The sequence below is a fragment of the Rana temporaria genome, chromosome 1 (assembly GCF_905171775.1).
Source record: "Rana temporaria chromosome 1, aRanTem1.1, whole genome shotgun sequence".
In the NCBI taxonomy this organism is placed as follows: Eukaryota; Metazoa; Chordata; class Amphibia; order Anura; family Ranidae; genus Rana; species Rana temporaria.
The window spans coordinates 398,434,687-398,456,091 of NC_053489.1; the positions used below are offsets into that span (position 1 = coordinate 398,434,687).

A 21,405-nucleotide genomic window follows, 5' to 3' on the forward strand; every position below is an offset into this window, starting at 1 on the left:
TAGGATCCACTTTTTATACATCAAAGATAGAGCGATAACTGCACCCCGTAAATTGGGGAAACTGCTGGAACTGTTTTATCATGTTTCGCTTTTTGCTGATCTTACGGCAGCAATAATCCAACAGTGGAAATCTTTGCGCTCACTACAGCCTTATGGGAGCGAAGTATTTACTACTGATAGGGTCACCCCACTATACTGCTACTTACGCACTGGTGTTAATCCTATATGTTGTATTCCCCTGAAGATCCCAACTCAATGGGGCCTCCTACACATCCGTAAGCAGTCGACTACAAATCCACAATGGCAGGAAGCTATAGCTGTTGTCCCAGAAAACCACCTCCGTTAGGCAATTACACTGGGTTCACTAGAGGGCTGGTTACCTATTCCCTCTACATTACTTAATTACTAGGCTATGTTTTTAACTGCAACGTAGAAATCCTTAAGCCAAGACCTCCAACATCACACCCCCACCCCTAAGTGCATTACTTTGTCTCGCTGGTATTGCTAAACTTGGAAATATGATGACGCCAAAAATTACCTCTTAAATGTCAAAGGTCTCAATAGCCCATGTAAAAGATCTATCACAAAAATGGGATGTCTTCTGCTTTGGCGACTCTTATGTAAAAATGATCACCCATGTGTGTCACACCACAATTTAGACACTGCTTTACCAACTCAGAAAAAACATAAGGGAGTGATGATTGCAATCAGGGCTACAGTGTCCTCCCCTCAAAATTTGCTAGAATGTGACAGTAATAGTAGATATATCATATATTGCGATTGACTCTCAACCACAGACCATACTCAGACATAGCCTAATTATATTCCCTGAATACCAATCAAAAACTGTTCCTCCATTTACTATTTAAGAGAATACACATGCCTTAAAACAAGGACAACTTATCGGCTAAATATTTTATGAAACACCAGACAAATTTTTAGACCCCACCAGCTTAATTGGATGATGCACAGACACCATATTCACTTTACTACAATCCAAGACCGATATGATGCCTGGAGATGCATGCATGATTCAGGGAAAGATTTCACATTCTTCTCACATGTATTTAAGAATTCATATGTTTCTTGTGTCCAGCCATGGCCAAAGGTTTTGAGAATTACACAAATATAAATTTTCACGAAGTCTGCTGCCTCCGTTTTTATGATGGCAATTTGCATACACTCCAGAATGTTATAAAGAGTGATCAGATGAATTGCAATTTAATGCAAAGTCTCTTTACTGTGAACAAAAAATTTCCACTGCATTTGTGAAGAAGATTCAGGGCACCCAAGAAGGTCCAGCAAGCGCCAGAACCATCTCCTACAGTTGATTCAGCTGTGGGATCGGGGCACCACCCGTGCAGAGCTTGCTCAGGAATGGCAGCAGGCAGGTGTGAGTGCATCTGCACACACAGTGAGGTGAAGACTTTTTTGGAGGATAGCCCTGTGTCAAGAAGGGCAGCAATGAAAACACTTTACTTCTCTCCAGGAAAAACATCAGGTACAGACTGATATTCTGCAAAAGGTACAGGGAATGGACCGCTGAGGACTGGGGTAAAGTCATTTTCTCTGATGAATACCTTTTCCGATTGTTTGGTGCATCTGGAAAAAACCTTGTCCGGAGAAGAAAAGGTGAGCGCTACCATCAGTCCTGTGTCATGCCAACAGTAAAGCATCCTGGGACTATTCATGTGTGGGGTTGCTTCTCAGTCAAGGGAGTGGGCTCACCCCCAATTTCGCCTAAGAACACAGCCATGAATAAAGAATGGTACAAAACATCCTACAAGAGCAACATCTCCCAACCATGAATATGGTGATGAACAATGCCCTTTCCAGTATGATGGAGCTCCTTGCTATAAGGCAAAAGTGGCTTGGGGAACAAAACATCAAAATTTTGGATCCATGGCCAGGAAACTCCCCAGATCTTAATCCCATTGAGAACTTGTCAATCCTCGAGGCAGCTGAACAAAGAAAAAAAAAAACCCCTCAGACTCCAAGCATTGATTATGCAAGAATGGGGTGCTATCAGTCAGGATGTGAGCCAGAAGTTGATAAACAGCATGCCAGGGCGTGAATTGCAGAGGGGTCAACGCTTCAAATATTGACCCTTTGCATTAACTTAATGCTTGTAATTTCACTTCAGTATACCATGGTAACATCTGGCAAAAAAAGATCTAAAAACACTAAAGCAGCAGACTTTGTAAAAATTCATATTTGTGTCATTAACAACTTTTGGCCACAACTGTACAAACTGTCTATTACAAGCAATATGCAGATTGGAGCGTACCTCTGGTCTGATCAAACCCAGACTTTGCTAACTTTGCAATCTGATGTGAAGCATATCACTCCCAGAGTGTGAAGAATGAATACCAGTATACTGAAAAATCCGAACCACAAGAAACCTATCCAAAAATAACTTAAGGATTTTTTTTGTGTGTAATGAAGGCTCTGCAGATAACATCAACTTTCTGTGGGCCTCTCACCAGGCTCTAGTGAGAGGCGTATTTATTAATTTGAAGCCCATTAAATTTACATGAGCATGCCTCATTTCCAACCTAACCACGCACATCTATACATACCTTAGAAAATCTGTACAAGGCCCAACACACTGCAGATAAATACAGGTGAAACTCGAAAAATTAGAATATCGCGCAAAAGTTTATTTCACTAATGCAACTTAAAAGGTGAAACTAATATAAGATAGACTCATTACATGCAAAGCAAGGATAGTTCATGCTGTGATTTGTCATAATTGTGATGATTATGGCTTACAGCTCATGAAAACCCCAAATCAACAATCTCAGAAAATTACAATATTGTGAAAAGGTGCAATATTCTAGGCTCATAGTGTCCCACTCTAATCAGCTAATTAAGCCATAACACCTGAAAAGGGTTCCTGAGCCTTTAAATGGTCTCTTAGTCTGGTTCAGTAGGAATCACAATCATGGGAAAGACTGCTGACCTGACGGTTGTGCAGAAAAACATCATTGACACCCTCCATAAGGAGGGGAAAGCCTCAAAAGGTTATTGCAAAAAGAAGTTGGATGTTCCCGAAGTGCTGTATCAAAGCACATTAATAGAAAGTTATGTGGCAGAAAAAGGTGCACAAGCCGCAAGGATGACTGCAGCCTGGAGAGGATTGTCAGGAAAAGGCCATTCAAAAGTGTTGGGGACTTTCACAGGGAGTGGACTGAGGCTGGAGTCAGTGCATCAAGAGCCACCACACGCAGATGGATCCTGGACATGGGCTTCAAATGTTGTATTGCTCTTGTCAAGCCACTCCTGAACAAACAACGTCAGAAGCGTCTTACCTGGGCTAAAGAAAAATGGACCTGGTCTGTTGCTTAGTGGTCCAAAGTCCTCTTTTCTGAGAGCAAATTTTGCATCTGATTTGGAAACCAAGGACCCAGAGCATGGCGGAAGAATGGAGAGGCACCCACTGCAAGATGCTTGAAGTCCAGTGTGAAGTTACCACAGTCGGTTTTAATTTGGGAAGCCATGTCATCTGCTGGTGTTGGTCCACTGTGCTTCATTAAGTCCTGGGTCAACGCAGCCGTCTACCAGGAGATTTTGAAACACTTTATGCTTTCTTCTGCAGATGAGCTTTATGGGGATGCCGACTTCATTTTCCAGCAGGACTTGGCAACTGCCCACACTGCCAAAAGCACCAAAACCTTGTTCAATGACCGTGGGATTACTGTGCTTGATTGGCTAACAAACTTGCATGACCTGAACCCCATAGAGAATCTATGGGGCATTGCCAAGAGAAGAGAGACATGAGACCGAATAATGCAGAAAAGCTGAAGGCTGCTATTTTAAGCATCCTGGTCTTCCATAACACCTCAGCAGTGCCACAGGCTGATAGCTTCCATGCCACGCCGCATTGAGGCAGTAATTGCTGCAAAAGTGGCCCAAGCCAAGTACTGAGTACATATGCATGCTTATACTTTTCAGAGGTCCGATATTGTTCTATGTACAATCCTTGTTTTATTGATTGCATGTAATATTCAAATTTTCGAAGATTGTGGATTTGGGGTTTTCATGAGCTGTAAGCCATAATCATCACAATTATGACAAATCACAGCTTTAACGATCTCCTATATTAGTTTCACATTTTAAATTGCATTAGTGAAATAAATTAACTTTTGCACAATATTAAACATTTTAGAGTTTCGCCTGTAACCGATCTACATCACAAGTTGACCCAGTGTTTTGTTTTTCAATATGATTTTCTCCTTAAACCAAAATTAGACTTCCCTCAAACCTCAGATGGGACAAGACGAGTTGTGAATTTAGTTCAGTGGGCTGAGCTCCATCATATACCCTGTCTTCAGCGATCATTCGATGCAAAGAAGGTGTTTAATTGTGTTGGAAATGGGAAGTCCTACATGTCTGCAGGCTGACAGGCTACATCAATGCCACCATTGGAGCACTATATTTTGTCCCTAGTGCCAGAGTATACAACACAGGTTTACTAGCCGCTTCCTTTAACAATACAAATGGCATGAGGCAAGGTTTTCCTTTATCCCCTCTTATATTTGTGTTGATCATAGAGCCCTTAGCACAAGTTATCAGTTATCATCCAAGTATATTAGGAATATAATAGGCAATATGGAGCATAAAATGGGAGTATATATCAATAACCTAATCCTGTCTAACAGTCTGAAATCCTTGCAGTCAGTTACTGAGCTACTGCAAGCGTTCAGCAAAATATCTCTATATAAAAGTTAAAGGGTCACTGTTTACAGGGTATAGAGACATAATAGTTAACTGATTCCTTTTAAAAATGATTAAAAATAGATACAAATCAATCATATAATGTACCTGCAGTTTAGTTTAGTTTTTTCTGTTGTTTCCTGGTTCTCTGATGTACAGAGAGCCAATAGAGGGCAGTGAGCCAGTAGAGGGCAGTGATACTTTGTCTAAAACTCCTCAGCACCAATCCAGTTTCGTTTTACATACAGTAATCACACCTCCTTGATTAGTCACCACAGTGAGAAATCTCCCAGTACTGTGGTGATCAGGAAACGGACAACCAGGAAGTGTCCAGAACAGAGAGCATTTACAGCAACATCAAAGCAAAAACTAACAATGAGGACATGAAACCAGGACTGCAGTAAGGTAAAGGAAGCTATTTAGCTAAAAAAAAAATCCTTTAGTGACCCTTTAACCACTTCCATACAGGGCACTTACGGACCTTCCCGCCCAAGCCAATTTTCAGCTTTCAGCACTGTCGCACTTTGAATGGCAATTGCGCGGTCATGCTACACTGTACCCAAACAAAATTGGCGTCCTTTTTTCCCCCACAAATAGAGCTTTCTTTTGGTGGTATTTGATCACCTCTGCGATTTTCTTTTTGTTTGCGCAACAACTAAAAAAAGACTGAAAATTTTGAAAAAAAAATTACGTTTTATTTTTTTCTGTTAATTTTTTGGTAAATAAGTACGTTTTCTCTTTCAATTACGGGCACTGATATGGCGGCACTGATGAGATGGCACTGATGGACATCGATGAGGTAGTACTGACGGGCACAGATAAGATGACACTGATTGGCGGCGCTGGTATGCGGCACTCATGGGCGGCACTGATGGGCACTCATGGGCGGCACTGGGCACTTATGGGTGGCACTGATGGATACTTATGGGTGGCACAGATGGGCACTGATAGGTGGGCACTGGGCACGGATGGACACTGTGGGGTGGCACTGATGGACACTGTGGGGTGGCACTGATGGACACTGTGGGGCGGCACCTATGTTGCATCTTGGCATCTTTTTTTTTTTTTTTTTTGTAATGGTTTTTTTTTTTGTTCTGACTTTTTTTTTTTGGGGGGGGGGGGGCTTTTTTTTTTTACAGTTTGCCCTTCCCTGGTGGTCCAGGGTGGGCTTCTCTGGTGGTCCAGTGTGGCGATCCGAGGGGGGGCTGCGCTGATAAACAATCAGCGCGAACCCCCCCCTGTCAGGAGAGCCGTCAATGGCTCTTCCTGTTTACATCGTGATCAGCCGTGGTTGGACACGGCTGATCACGTGGTAAAGAGTCTCCGTGATCGGTGTTGCGGGGTGTCAGACTGACACCCCCCAACAACGATCGCCGCGATGCGGGCCCCCGGGGGCGCGCAGCGGCTCAGAATCCTGAGGACGTCATATGACGTCAAGTCAGGATTCTACAACCACTTTGCCGACGTCAATTTGTCATTGGCGGGCGGCAAGTGGTTAATATTGCCAAACATCCTGATGACTTTAAGCAGTCCATTTTCATGTCTTCTGGGTTCTAAAGGGGCCCCAATTCATTAATCAAATACTTGGATATCAATATCTCCTCCCCAAGCTCCATGCTGCTTCATAACAACTATATCCTATTAGAACAGATTCACACCCAAACTAGCAACTTTTTGAAATTCGATGTTTCGTGGTCAAGTAGAGCAGCTATCTTCAAAAATGATATTGTTGCCAACAACTTTTATATTTCAGGACTCTCCTTATCCCTCTCCCCATCTCCTACAACTGCAGCTGACACTCATATTTGAGGCAAGAAAAGGTCTAGATTCAAAAATGTACCCATGGGTATCAATAGAGAGGCAAGTTCTGTATCGGTTATCCTTGTCTATGGATACTTTAGTGCAGGGGTCTTCAAACTATGGCCCTCCAGTTGTTCAGGAACTAAAATTCCCATCATGCTTAGTCATTCTGAATGTCTAGAGTTTTGCAATGCCTCATGGGATGTGTAGTTCCGCAACAGCTGGAGGGCCGTAGTTTGAGGATCCTTGCTTTTTAGAGTGAGAAAATCTACATCCCACAAAATCTATCATTTCACATGGAAAGTGGAAAGCTTACTTCACCAGGTTCACCTGGGAAAGTCCCGGGAAATATCATGTTCATATTGAGATCTTTAATGTTGGTCTTGACAAGCATTTAACACTGAATACCCTAAGAGCCGGTTCACACTGGGCGACCTGGGATCCGATTTCAATTCACCCCAAGTCACGCGGTCGAGAAAGTGAATGGGAGCCGTCTTAATGTACAGCCATGGCCAAAAGTTTTGAGAATGACACAAATACTAATTTTCACAAAGTCTGCTGCCTCAGTTTTTGAGATGGGAAATTGCATATACTCAAGAATGTTATGAAGAGTGATCAGACGAATTGCAATTAATTGCAAAGTTCCTCTTTACCATGAAAATTAATTTAATCCCATAAACAAAATGTCCACTGCATTTGTGAAGAAGGCTTCAGGGTGCCCAAGAAATTCCAGCAAGCGCCGGGACCGTCTCCTAAACAGGATTCAGCTACAGGATCGGAGTGCCACCAGTGCAGAGCTTGCTCAGGAATGGCAGCAGGCAGGTGTGAGCGCATCTGCACGCACAGTGAGGCAAAGACTTTTGGAAGATGGCCTGGTGTCAAGAAGGGCAGCAAAGAAGCCACTTCTCTCCAAAAAAAAAACATCAGGGACAGATTGATCTTCTGCAGAAAATATAGTGAATGGACTGCTGAGGACTGGGGCAAAGTCATATTCTCCGATGAAGCCTCTTTCTGATTGTTTGGGGCATCAGGAAAAAGGCTTGTCCGGAGAAGAAAAGGTGAGCGCTACCATCAGTCCTGTGTCATGCCAACAGTAAAGCACCCTGAGACCATTCATGTGTGGGGTTTCTTCTCACCCAAGGGAGTGGGTTCACTCACAATTGTGCCCAAAAACACAGCCATGAATAAAGAATGGTACCAAAACACCCTCCAACAGCAACTTCTTCCAACAATCCAACAACAGTTTGGTGAAGAACAATGCATTTTCCAGCACAATGGAGCACCGTGCCATAAGGAAAAAGTGATAACTAAGTGGCTCAGGTACCCAAAATTTCCTCTGACTCCGACTCCAGATACCCAAAATTTCCTCCGACTCCACAGCCCTGACCAAAACGTTGACATTTTGGGTCCATGGCCTGGAAACTCCCCAGATCTTAATCCCATTGAGAACTTGTGGTCAATCCTCAAGAGGCGGGTGGACAAACAAAAACCCACTAATTCTGACAAACTCCAAGAAGTGATTATGAAAGAATGGGTTGCTATCGGTCAGGAATTGGCCCAGAAGTTGATTGAGAGCATGCCCAGTCGAATTGCAGAGGTCCTGAAAAAGGGCCAACACTGCAAATACTGACTCTTTTCATAAATGTCATGTAATTGTCGATAAAAGCCTTTGAAACGTATGAAGTGCGTGTAATTATATTTCACTACATCACAGAAACAACTGAAACAAAGATCTAAAATCAGTTTAGCAGCAAACTTTGTGAAAACTAATATTTGTGTCATTCTCAAAACTTTTGGCCACAACTGTACACTATTAAAGTCGCTCCGACTTCAGGAAAGGTTCCTGTACTACTTCAATCCGACTTCTAGGCAACTTGTACCCATTGATTTCAATGGAAGTCGCCTCCGAAGTCGGATCACTGTCTTAACTGAAGCAACAATACAGGAAGATAACATGCATTTCTCAGGCAAAAGCCTCCCTCCCCCCTCCCCCCCCCACAGAGCTGATTGTTGTTTGGCCACTGGAAAGCCTCCTTTCCTGGAGACAACTTGAAGTTGCCTTGTACTATCCTGGAGGCAACTTGAAGTTGCCTTGTAAGTTGCCTGATGATTCATACTCAAGTCGTGTCCAAGTTGCCTCCCAAAGTCGTGCTAGAAGTCGTGTTGCCCCTGTGTGAATGGGCTCTTAAGGGGCAGATTTATGCCTATCTATTTTTTTTTGCAGAAACCTCTTCATAGTTCCTAACCCCCCCCCCCCCCCCCTATGCCTATGTTAATTCCTCAATTTGACCACCTGTCACCTTGGGACCTCAGTTTAGTACTCCGTTTTGGTATGTTTCTTTCAGAGGGACTATTACATCTGTTAAATGTGCTTCTAAATTAGACCTTTCCTGTAATTCGCTTTTTTCTGGTATTACAAAACTTTACCCAAGATGGTCTCTCCATTTCACTTAATGAAGATAGTTTTTATTACCCTGTATCCTGCACGCAAGCACGCCAAGAAAATTTCCTTACTCTCTCTAGATGTTGTTGGGGTCTGCCTGGCAGACACAGACACTTTTGCCAGACAGACACACAGTGTGTTCACTTTTTTCAGACTCTCAAAAAGGAAAAATCTCTCTCCCCTCTCCCCCTGTGGAACAGACAACTTATTTCCAGGGCCTATGCTCTTAAAGAGGAACTGCAGTCTGCTCACATAATTTGTATTAAAAAAAATCTGCCATTCTGAAGCTTCCCTCAAACCACTTTGCATATTTGATATATATATATATATATATATATATATATATATATATATATATATATATATATATATATATATATATATATTGGTGATTCTGTACTTGCCAAATATGTTGCAGAAATCTTCCTCCACCAAGTCTGGCTGCATCCGTTTTAACTGTGGCTAGCTAAAGCTGCTGCCTGTTGAATTCATGGATTTAAGCACAGAGGCACACCTCCAGATCTTTTATTCTATTTACTACTGTTGGGAATATTTCCCCCTTCCTGCTATGTTGGTAACCAAACAGGAATTTGGTGAAATTTCTGTAATGGCGTAATATGCGGGGAAACCCTCTTCTCCCATGGCGGAGGAGGTGTGATGGTGTGGGGGTGCTTTGCTGGTGACACTGTTGGGGATTTAATCAAAATTGAAGGCATATTGAACCAGCATGGCTACCACAGCATCTTGCAGCGGCATGCTATTCCATCCGGTTTGCGTTTAGTTGGACCATCATTTATTTTTCCACAGGACAATGACCCCAAACACACCTCCAGGCTGTGTAAAGGCTATTTGACCAAGAAGGAGAGTGATGGGGTGCTGCGCCAGGTGACTACCTCTTGAGGCTCATCAAGAGAATGCCAAGAGTGTGCAAAGCAGTAATCAAAGCAAAAGGTGGCTACTTCGAAGAACCTAGAATATGAAATATATTTTCAGTTGTTTCACACTTTTTTGTTATGTATAATTCCACATGTGTTAATTCATAGTTTTGATGCCTTCAGTGTGAATCTACAATTTTCATAGTCATGAAAATAAAGAAAACTCTTTGAATGAGAAGGTGTGTCCAAACTTTTGGTCTGTACTGTATATATATAAATTATATTACTGTACTTTTCCCTCACTTCTGCTCTCTATGCAATTGAAAGAAAGCAAAACTTAGCCCTGTATAAGATCTGTCACAAAGCTTTTATTCTCGTTTGTATTTATTGCAGCATGGTCTTTTTCATTTGGAATAGATAACCTTTTAGTTTTTTGGGGTTTAGATAAAAGCTATATAAGATACAACCCACAGATGGCTAAACAGACTAATTTACAGCTCAAGCAAGGAACTTTTGTGCAGTAAATAAATTGCCCATCCAGAAATGGTCAGCTCACTGCTCAACCATATGACCAGCATTACCGATCTACTCTGCCACAACTACTCTCACTTCATTCATCAACGTGTTAGGCCAACAAAACTTTTGTTACTTTCCCTGTTCGATAAGATTGTGTGTTGCAGCTTACCATTCCTTACCAGTATAGTTTCTGCATTTATAATTTTATTTTTATTTTTCACCTGGTAATCCTGCAAATAACGGTGAATACGGTAGTTAACAAAGAAAACTAGGCTTGTAAGCTGAAATAAAAAGTGAAAGCAATAAGTTACAAGGACTTTGCATTTCTGTCAACATCTACAGATATTTTCTGTACTTGCTGAAAATTGTGATCAAAGAAGCCACCCAAAAAAGTACAGCATTGTTAAAATGTATGTAAACGCTAACAATAAATTTCTCTTATTAAATCTACAATTTTAAAGCACTTTGCTATATCTGTTCACGGAGTGCAAAAAAAAAAGTATTCGGACAGAAATCTAGTAAGGGGATAACTTTGGACTACGGACAGTTATCGGTTAGCATTCTTCCCAGATATCTTGGGTGACTGCAAAACATCATCTAAGGTTTATGAAAAGGGGGAGATGGTATGTAGTTCTAACACACTCCCTTTCTAGAGTGAGAATGCTGCTTCTCCTAGTTACAGTACAGTTGTCACCCTCGGATTCCTGATCGGACCAGCACATCGAAGGAAAGGTAAGTTGCAGCACATTCAGTTTTTGTTGTTGGGTTTACCAGAACATTGGGTAATATAAATTATTTTTGGTACATTATTTTCAATACTATTATCCTAATACAAGTGAAATATTTGCGCTGTAAAGTGTTATACAAATTAATGTGTGTGTGCATATAACCACATACATATACAAGTACAAAAAATGGGTGGGGAAAGTCCAAAAAAGGGGAGTGACACTAATATACCAGTAAACAATATTGTTGAATAGTCCTTAATCGAGGGCACAGTGCTGAAGAGGTCCAGGTACAACAAAATCCAACCATGTAGGGGTGCAGTTCATCAATACTTAATCCAATCAATAACGTTGTGAAGTGAAAAATGTTGAAAAACACAACAATAAAAATAAAATATAAAAATAAATATAAAAATAAAAGTAAGGGTCAAAGTATTTCAGAAGAAGGAGGCATTGTATCCAAAAAGGGTGAAAGATAGAGAGTGAGGCGTAACCAAGATCTCATATATGCACCTCTAGTGATCCCAGCAGCTCACCTCTAATCTGGCAAGCTGGATTAAATCAGCCTGATCCTGATGGGTGTGGTCCGTTGTTGGATATCACATACGGGTCTCCATAAAGTGTATTACATGAAAAAGTAAAAAGGGGTAGAAACCAAATGGTGTGATAACGTCACAGAGAGGGGTAGCAATGTCTTCTGATTTAAACCAGTGGAGATGCACTCACATGTAGGTGAAAAAACTGGGGCTCTTATCCACGAACGCCGAGCTCGTCAGTCCCTCCTTCCTCTCCCTTACTGATTCTCCAGGGTTAGGAGTCCCGTGTCCCCAATGGTTCACGAATCGGCTCTTGTTATGTATGAGGATCTCGGTAGTGTATGTGGGGTAAGAGAGAAGGACAAGCCTGATCGTGTGATATCATCAACAATAAACAAAAACCCTGATGAAGTCACATGTTGACGATACACGTCGGGATTGGAGGGCTTGACACACTCCAGCATCCAACCACTGGATATACGAGTTCGCCACTCGTCGGATTGATGCAGCAATTTCGATTTTAAATGTGAGTTTTTAAGTGCTTTTAAAATAAACTTTTCACGTCTGACTGGGCTACGCTGTGGTTGTCTATTCCACTTCCCCCCATGTATGACTGCCACATCTGAGTGTCCGGACTGAGCCACAGATAGAGGGGAAGTGTTGGAGGCACAGATTTATTGCGAGTCCGCACTCGTGGAGGAAGGTCTTTTATGTTATATTGTTCATGTGAGTGCATTACTACCTGGGCATTCCTGGGGGGTTTTTGTTTATTGTTGATGATATCACACGATCAGGCTTGTCCTTCTCTCTTACCCCACATACACTACCGAGATCCTCATACATAACAAGAGCCGATTCGTGAACCATTGGGGACACGGGACTCCTAACCCTGGAGAATCAGTAAGGGAGAGGAAGGAGGGACTGACGAGCTCGGCGTTCGTGGATAAGAGCCCCAGTTTTTTCACCTACATGTGAGTGCATCTCCACTGGTTTAAATCAGAAGACATTGCTACCCCTCTCTGTGACGTTATCACACCATTTGGTTTCTACCCCTTTTTACTTTTTCATGTAATACACTTTATGGAGACCCGTATGTGATATCCAACAACGGACCACACCCATCAGGATCAGGCTGATTTAATCCAGCTTGCCAGATTAGAGGTGAGCTGCTGGGATCACTAGAGGTGCATATATGAGATCTTGGTTACGGCTCACTCTCTATCTTTCACCCTTTTTGGATACAAGGCCTCCTTCTTCTGAAATACTTTGACCCTTATTTTTATTTTTATATTTATTTTTATTTCTATTTTTATATTTTATTTTTATTGTTGTGTTTTTCAACATTTTTCACTTCACACCGTTATTGATTGGATTAAGTATTGATGAACTGCACCCCTACATGGTTGGATTTTGTTGTACCTGGACCTCTTCAGCACTGTGCCCTCGATTAAGGACTATTCAACAATATTGTTTACTGGTATATTAGTGTCACTCCCCTTTTTTGGACTTTCCCCACCCATTTTTTGTACTTGTATATGTATGTGGTTATATGCACACACACATTAATTTGTATAACACTTTACAGCGCAAATATTTCACTTGTTACAATTATCACTTTTTGTCTATCGAGGTAGACCTCTTTTTTATTTGCAGCAGTATCCCCACTTTTCACTTGTCCCCTCACTCTAGACAGCGCAGGAGTTCACTTCACTTATATTAAATGTTAAGCTAAATATATCTATCTTTACTCTGTTCTGCTGGCAATGTTTTTCCAGACAGGAAGGGAGGGGAACTTTCCAACAAACACTTTAAATATTTGTTAAGACTCCCTCGAATGAGTCTTCCTTCTCTTTCAAAATGTTTAGCAAAAATACATAAATCCACAGTAAGATGGATGCAGACCTAGTTTTAAGAGCAATTATTCTCTTAAAGCGGAGTTCCACCCTAAAAATGAACTTTCTATTAACAGCTTGCCTTTTAATTCAATGTTATTTTATTCATTAAAGAGAAACGGAAAGACAGATCACATCTCAGACAATACATACAGTGAAAGCTATTACATCAACATTAGGCATCGTACTTGACACAACAAAAGCATGTCTAAGTTACATGAGAAAAAAGAATGAAAGCATGCGTACGTGGACCACCACAAGGCCGTTCGATTTAGCTATCCCCGCATATATAAAAGAAACCTTAATTGTAGCAACCAACCTCACTTGAGTGAGGGGGTCAGTGTTGCACCGCACACGGCACGTTAGGAGAGATTATACATGAATCTGCATGTAAAATAAGACATATGGGGTCACATAACGAATTGGTAACAATAAGCGGGCCAAAGCCATGGTACGTTGGCTCAATGAATTCCTAAGGATGTAAACAGCTTGCCTTTTAATGTAAAAAAAATATTTTTTTACTCACTTCTATCTGGCTCATTTCGTAATCTGCCTAGTTCCTGGTCCTAGGTGGTTCAACTTCCTGGGAAATGAGGACACTCATTTCCCAGGAGTCTCTGGGCATTACTGTGCCTAAAAATAGCCCAGCATGCACCTCTCCCTGAAAACCAGGAAGAAAAAGGAACTGGGCTCACACACATGATGGATACGGCCACAACATGAGCTGGAGGATATAAGGCAAGCGTTTGCAATGATTTCTGGAACGATTGGGGAGCTATTAATGTTTTAGGGATTATTTAATGTGCCTAATTTTAGCTTGCAAAAAAAAAAAAATATGCCCAAAACCCTGCTTTAAAACCTAATCGCCTCAGATTTTTCAAAATAAATAACTTTTAGTGAATGTTTAACTCTTCATAGGATTCATACTAGTAAAAATTTTAAAGAATAATGGCACTGATTGGAAGCCTGGATTTTATAGAAATAAGATCCATTGTGACAGTTTTCAAAGTGCAAACATTTTGGTACTACCAGCTATTTATGCTTATTTTGGTCTTTTAATGTGCCAAATGTTTCATAGTGATGCCAAAATTCCTTTATTAAATTTTATTGGGTTCCACCATTAATAGCCAAAATGTATAATGTCTTGGCTAGGGGAGGAAACATTTTGAACTCCCTTCAAAGAGACCGGAGAAAAACCATAATACTGGCCATCTCTCCAGCCTGACCATTATCTATAATGACTTTTAGGGTATTTTCCATTTTTCAGTATGGATGCTTAACCAGGTAAACACAGGCTGCACTGTGTAAAACTACATATTTCCTACATCTGCAGCCTGTGCCTGTATTAGTAAAATTTTGCGGTTGTGAGCGATGGATTCGCAAAGTATCTTTTGACATAACTACTTCATTTTGAATATTGGGTACATTTCCACACTTAGACCATATTTCTCTTTGCTTTCTTCCATTCAGTACTATTTTTTTCTTTGTTTAATTGGCTGGACTTCACATAACTGACCCAGTTGTCCATTTTCTATAACCCTTTTTTTTTTTTTTTTTTTTTACTAATACTATGTTGCTTTTATGTTCAATTCTAGGAATGACGACAACGCAAGGGACAGTTACTGGGGCATCGCAACATCGGCAACCTTCTGTAAGTCCCTTGTCACTAAATTCAGACTCAAGAAGGCAACAGTCTCAACAGATGTCTCCAATATCCCCACTTTCACCTATAACTCAGGTAAGTAGGTTATTGTGACCTGTGCTTACCCAAAAGCAAGTAGATGCCAGTACAGGATAGTATTGTCCTTTGGCAATTTATATACTTTCATTCCATCTGCATCCAATAATGCAGGGGTTTAGCTAGACTAGGGCTGGGCTTTGTGTCTGCACCACCCTAGCATTTTAAACCTTTGTCCAGAACATTTTCATGTGTTCTGAGCAAACAGAAAAAGCACTTGAAAACAACAAGCCCTAATTCTTCGATGTATCTCTAGACATTTTAGAGAAAATGGATCTTCAACAATACAGGCAATGAACGCTTGCCCCTTATTCACACCTGAGCGTTTTTGTCTAAGCCTACATATGACAATGCCATGGACTTTGTTGCTCATCGCACGTTTTGCACCTGAAAACCTGTACTCCTTTGCTCTCATCGTCCTTGCATATGTGTGTAAAAACACAGGTATATGCATGCAAAAACCACAAAATAAAAAAGCCTTGATTAAGCACTTACTATGTGTCTGTCCTAGCAGGCCCCCAGACTTTCGAAGTAAAAAAACTATTTGCATGTGTACCTCTGTGCTTGGTGTATACACAAATTAATATTAATATGAATATGATATTAATATGAATTAATACCTGACTACAGTTACATAGTCGGGTTGAAAAAAGACAAGTCCATCTAGTTCAACCATAAAAAAAAAAAACATATCGTACAATCCCATATACCCAATTCTATACCCACAGTTGATGTGGCAATCGGATATTCCCCGGATAAACATTACCTATAAATGTTAGTACCCAGTTATATTATGTACATTTAGGAAAGTATCCAGGCCTTTCTTAAAGCAATCTACTCATCTGTCCAGAACCACCTCTGGAGGGAGTCTATTCCACACTCACAGCTCACCCAACGCTAGAAAATGTCAAATTAGTTGCACTATCACCTTAAAAGGCAGCCACATATAATAAAGTGCATCATTTATATATGTGCAAAAATGATTATAAATGCCTTATTAAAAAAAAAAAAAAAATCATTAATTTACAGCTAAACCTTGGTAGGTGTACCTGGGCTCCATGCTGCTGGGACAGCCGGTAATGATGCTTCTTTCATTGGATTCTGCTTGAGCGCTTACCTTACACTTGGTGCAATGCTTGTAGTCAGCTGTAGGGTGCTATACAGGTCCAGGGCCATGCTCCATCCTTATGGAACCCAGTCCTTGGACGCAAAACACTTAAGGATGCACAACACTCAGTTTGAGTGATAATGCTTGCCTTGCATCCGAGTGGGACCCTATTTTAACACCAGTCTATGTATCCGATTGTAGCTCTATTTCAGGCACACAAGCAGCAGCCTACTTGGCCAAAGCAGAATTTTTTACACCTACAGTATGTTATAATTCCCAAGACAAATAACAGATTTAATACTCCTACGGTGCCTTGAAAAAGTATTCATACCCCTTGAAATTTTCCACATTTCATCATATTACATACAAAAAACATAAATGTATCTTATTGGGGTTTTATGTGACGGACCAACACAAAATGGCACATAATTGTGAAGTGGAAGGAAAATGATAAGTTGTTTTCAGAATTTTTATGAACATGTAAAAAGTGTGGCGTGCATTTGTATTCAGCCCCCTTTACTCTAATACCCCAACTGAAGGCAATTGGTTCCACTAGATTTTAAAAGTCCTGCTTGCAGTTTGCGAGAAGCCATGTGGAGGGCATAGCAAACGTGTGAGACCAAAATTTAACTGTTTGACCTAAAAGCAAAACTCTCTATGTGGCGGAAAACGAACACTGCACATCACCCTGAACAAACCATCCCCACAGTGCAACATGGTGGTGGCAGCATCATGTTGTGGGATTGCTTATCTTCAGCAGGGACAGGGAAGTTGATCAGAATTGATAGGATGATGGATGGAGCCAAATACAGGGCAATCCAAAAGGAAAACCTGTTCGAGTCTGCAAAAAGACTTGAGTCTGGGGCAGAGGCTCACCTTCCAACAGGACAACGACCTTAAACATACAGCTAGAATAGTACAATAGAATGGTTTAGATCAAAGCATTTTCATGTGTTGGTTGTAACATGACAAAATGTGGAAAATTTCAAGGTGTGAATACTTTTTCATGGCACTGTATAGTCAAAGCTACAGCTGTCTTCACCCAGTGCTCACAGACGCTCAGTCTCCTCTCCTAATTCCGTTTCTCTGAGTCGGATCTTGGTATGCCTGTTCTAGATATCAAGTGGACTGTAAAAACCACCTCGCATGTTTTGCCTTTTGAAAGAAAGCGTCTTTTCAGAGGCATTTGACCAATTTATCAAAGATGTCACTGAAGAAAATTTTATTCCTACAGCAAAAGATCCTAAAACCCCCTGCTAACGTCTACTTAAAATGCAGAGCACCTAACTGCTCTACCCAAGCATCAACTTCAAAACCTAAATGCGGCCCTTCCTTTCGCCGCAAGACTTGCTCAACAATGCTAAGAAAATCTTCCCCAAAGCCCTCTTCTGCATGAAAGGGTGCCCTCATTTTTAAGAGTGGGGAGGAGTCTGTTAGTTTCTTTCTCTCTGGGTCACCCCCTCACTGCTTCATACCCTCAAATTAACCAAAAACTGCCCAAGGACAGCCATATTTGCAGAATGTCCTAAAACTATCTCTTGTCCCAGGGAGTAGATGTGGCAGTACTTCCACAGGACAGGTTCGTGTTTTTTTTTGTTTGTTTTTTCAAAACCAGTTCATGAGCCCAGCCGAGTATGTGTCTTATTCTGAACTTAAAACACCTCAAAAATACTTTCTAATTCCAACATTTTGCATGGCATTCACAAGGTCTGTAATTGCCTAGGACAAAACAAATACATGGCAGCAATAGACATCCAGAGTGCATAGCTGCATGTTCCCATTAATCCACCTCATCACCACTTTCTGTGCTTTTCAGTGGCAGACAATCTTTTCCAGTTTGTCACACTGCTCTTTGGCCTATCCTCTGCTCCCAAAATATTCACAAAAGTCCTATCACCTCTTCTTGCCTTTCCCAAAATTCAGGGCATCCAGCCACAGGCTCGTCTCCCTTCCAACTCTCCAAAATACTTCTTCAGGACAGTTCAGATGTTTCATCCAAGCAAACGTCCTGAAAATAATACTTTTTCTCTGAGCCCATGCTTCAGAATTGAGGTCATAGGGACATCCCACAATGAATACTCTCCATGAGGGTTCTAGGCTTTACCATTTACCCAGTTTTATTCAGAAGTCCTTCAACAAAGTCTCTTGTCCAACTGGAAAGCAGACTACCTCAGCCTCCAACGTCTGGTGTAGGTGGAATGATATGTTGGACATTAGGAACTCCAGATGGAGACATCCTCACCATAAACCATAAAATTCTCAGTGCAGCAAACTGGTCCAGAACTTGGTGTACAGGCATACACCAACTACTAGGAGATAACCCCCCTGTCCTCTGCCCAACTGGCCAAACTTGCTATCTCAGCAAGGCATCCTAGGCTAGTGCTAGAAGTTCCTTGGTCCTGGCTACAAACAGAGGTGGTTTGTTGTAAAATTTTGAGGTGAGGGTGTCTACATCTGGAGTTCCTAATTGCCATCTCGGCACCCTCTATTCAGTCTGCTTGTCGGTCTCTGGCTTTATCATGGCTTTTGAAACTCAGGTCTTAAAAAATAAGAGGGGTATCTGAGTATGTTATTCCCACCTTGGTAAAACCCAGAAAAGCCACTTCCAGTAAGATCTACTCTTGTATTTGGAAATTCTTCTTTGCCTGCTGTAAACACAGGCATTTCAATTCCAGGCTCGCATTCTGGCATTTCTGCAATCAGGTCTTGATCAAAACCCGGCCTTAAGCACTATGAAAGGACAGGTGTCTGCCTTGTTTATTCTTACAAAGAACTTTTAAACGCACTCTACTTTGTAAAAACGTTTCTTCAGTGTGCACATTGCAGCACCTTGTGCTTCCTTAAAGCAGAGTTTCACCCATTTAAAAGTCCGCTGCTACAAAAAGTGTAGCTGCTGACTTTTCATAAACGGACTCTCGCCTGTCCCACGGTCCAACGATGCGGGCGCATGAAGCCTTGCTCCTCTCCCCCTCCTCTCCACGGCACCAGCATTGTAACAGCTGGGCACGCACTGCACATGTGCAACCTGCGCTATGTGTTGTGAATGGCTGGGCAATCATCTGGGACCTGTGACGAGTCCCAGAAGACTACAGGCAGAGAGGAGTGAACTTCCTTCCGGTGCCGCAGCACCAGGGGAGGAAGTGTATATATCCTCATCTAGCTAAATGCAGCATCGGTGCCCCGCTGCCTCAACCTTCAGTGACTTCTGTGCTGTGCAGAGGGTGGGAGAGGCTGAGCCAGTTGCCGGTCCAGGCATTTGAGTGTATCCCAGCTGTAAATTCGGGATTAATCCAAAGCCTGAACAGGCTGAGTTTCTTCAGCCAACAGGGGGCTTTAGCGCCCCTGTCGGCTGAAAATGTGTCACAAGAGTGCAGAACGAACTGCACTCCTGTGATCCATAGAAGTACAGTCAAAAAAACCTTTGGCCGTACTACTTTAATAAACTCCACAAAACAGATTTTATAGCAAGTACCAAAACTGTTTTACAGCTTAACTGCATGCAAATTGTTTAATGACTATAATCGGGGCACAGGTGCTGAATGCGACCATTCCATTGAGCTTGGTCCCATGATGTATTTCTCTATATTAGGTCTGGATAGCTGCTGGTAAAGGTGTACAAATCCTAGTTCTTATTCATGTTGGATGTAACTCAGCTGTGATGATCATGTCGCTTTTTCTGTGTGTTTTTTGTGAAACAAGGGGTGGTCTAGTTGTTTACCCATCCTTGTCCATTAACAGCCTTGAAATATACAACTGTTCACTGTACTGTAGCTGGTACTGTGAGCCACAGCGCAAGAAGGTCACAGCTGACAAGTATCCGGTATGAATAAGACTAGGATTTGTACTATACCTGAAAAAAGTCCTAAAACAGTTCCCCTTTAAATATTGGTTGTCAATTGTATTCTTGCATCACCAGTAGCTTTCTCTGCTGGTTTTCTTTGTGCAGAGCATTCTTTTAATGTCATGAATATGTAGAACATCTTTATGCCCTATATCATATCTTCGTTGCCCTCTGTGGTTTGAAACCTACTGGTCAATGCATCTAGAAGGTAGAACATTCGCTTGTACGTCAATAGTTGTGTAATAAAGGCACTTTGCGTTTGTTATAATTTTTCCTCCTTCCTGTTTTTCAGGCTGTAGCAATGGATGCATTGTCACTAGAACAGCAGCTACCCCCTTATACTTTTTTTACACAGTCAGCGTCTCAGCAGCAAACACAAATGTCAAGTGGCCTGTCGCAGAGCTCCTCAATGATGCAGGGCTCTAATTTACAGAGAGGAACACAACTGCCTCCCCTTAATATCTCAATATCAACAACCGTTCCTCAATCTCCCCCTGGTATCCAGACTCCTACTTCACTGGCTATAGATATAAATTCGGTAAGTTTTTCAGTGGGCAGTGGTGAGAAGTTTAGATCACTTTTATTTTGTGTGCATTAGTAATAAATACATGGTAGATATTCTTACTGTGTTTTATGAGAATAATGCTTTTTATTAAGTGTAAAAAGTGTAAACTGCAGCTTACTGGGCTTTGGATGTGGAGGCTGAAATCATATTTTTTTTCAGTGTTTTTCCTATTTATTATTACTTGGTGATCCGACCAGTAATGCACTTTGTCTATTTGTCCTGAGGTGAAAAAGCTCTTACTACAATCTTTGAACTTGTCAGCTTTGTCACCTTAGTGTTATGTTATTTCTTTCCTTGTAAGCAATTGAAATCAAGGTGTTTGAAAGTAAAGATTATTTAATCCAAAATGCAGTAATACATTTTCGTGATGCTTACAAAGTGAGAGAAAAAGCAAAAGTGAGTGAGAAGATGGGAGCCCCCGCCTTCTCATCCTTAAAGTGAAACAACGATAACACTTCTTATTGGCTAAATTAGCTAAGGAAGATCTGCCTAAACCTGGCGCGTTTATTACTAGACAGAGCTTCCTGTACAATCTGTTATCTATATATTACGTATGGGGTTAGTAAGAACAAAATAATATAAAAGTAAGAACATGTGCTCAGGTGCCATCTTAAAAAAAATCAGTGAATTGTGTGTAATAGACACACAAA

At 41.4% G+C, this 21,405-nt stretch overlaps 1 protein-coding gene across 2 annotated transcripts in view; it reads left to right on the forward strand.

Annotated features, from left to right (window-relative positions):
• The window catches only part of CRTC1 (CREB regulated transcription coactivator 1), a 194,316-nt gene that overhangs the window by 110,479 nt on the left and 62,432 nt on the right, over positions 1-21,405 (forward strand). For both annotated transcript variants that reach the window (XM_040322959.1, XM_040322969.1), the window contains exons 9-10: positions 15,099-15,241; positions 20,483-20,728. In XM_040322959.1, the coding sequence (XP_040178893.1) occupies positions 15,099-15,241; positions 20,483-20,728 (389 nt within the window). The remainder of the gene's footprint in view (positions 1-15,098; positions 15,242-20,482; positions 20,729-21,405) is intronic.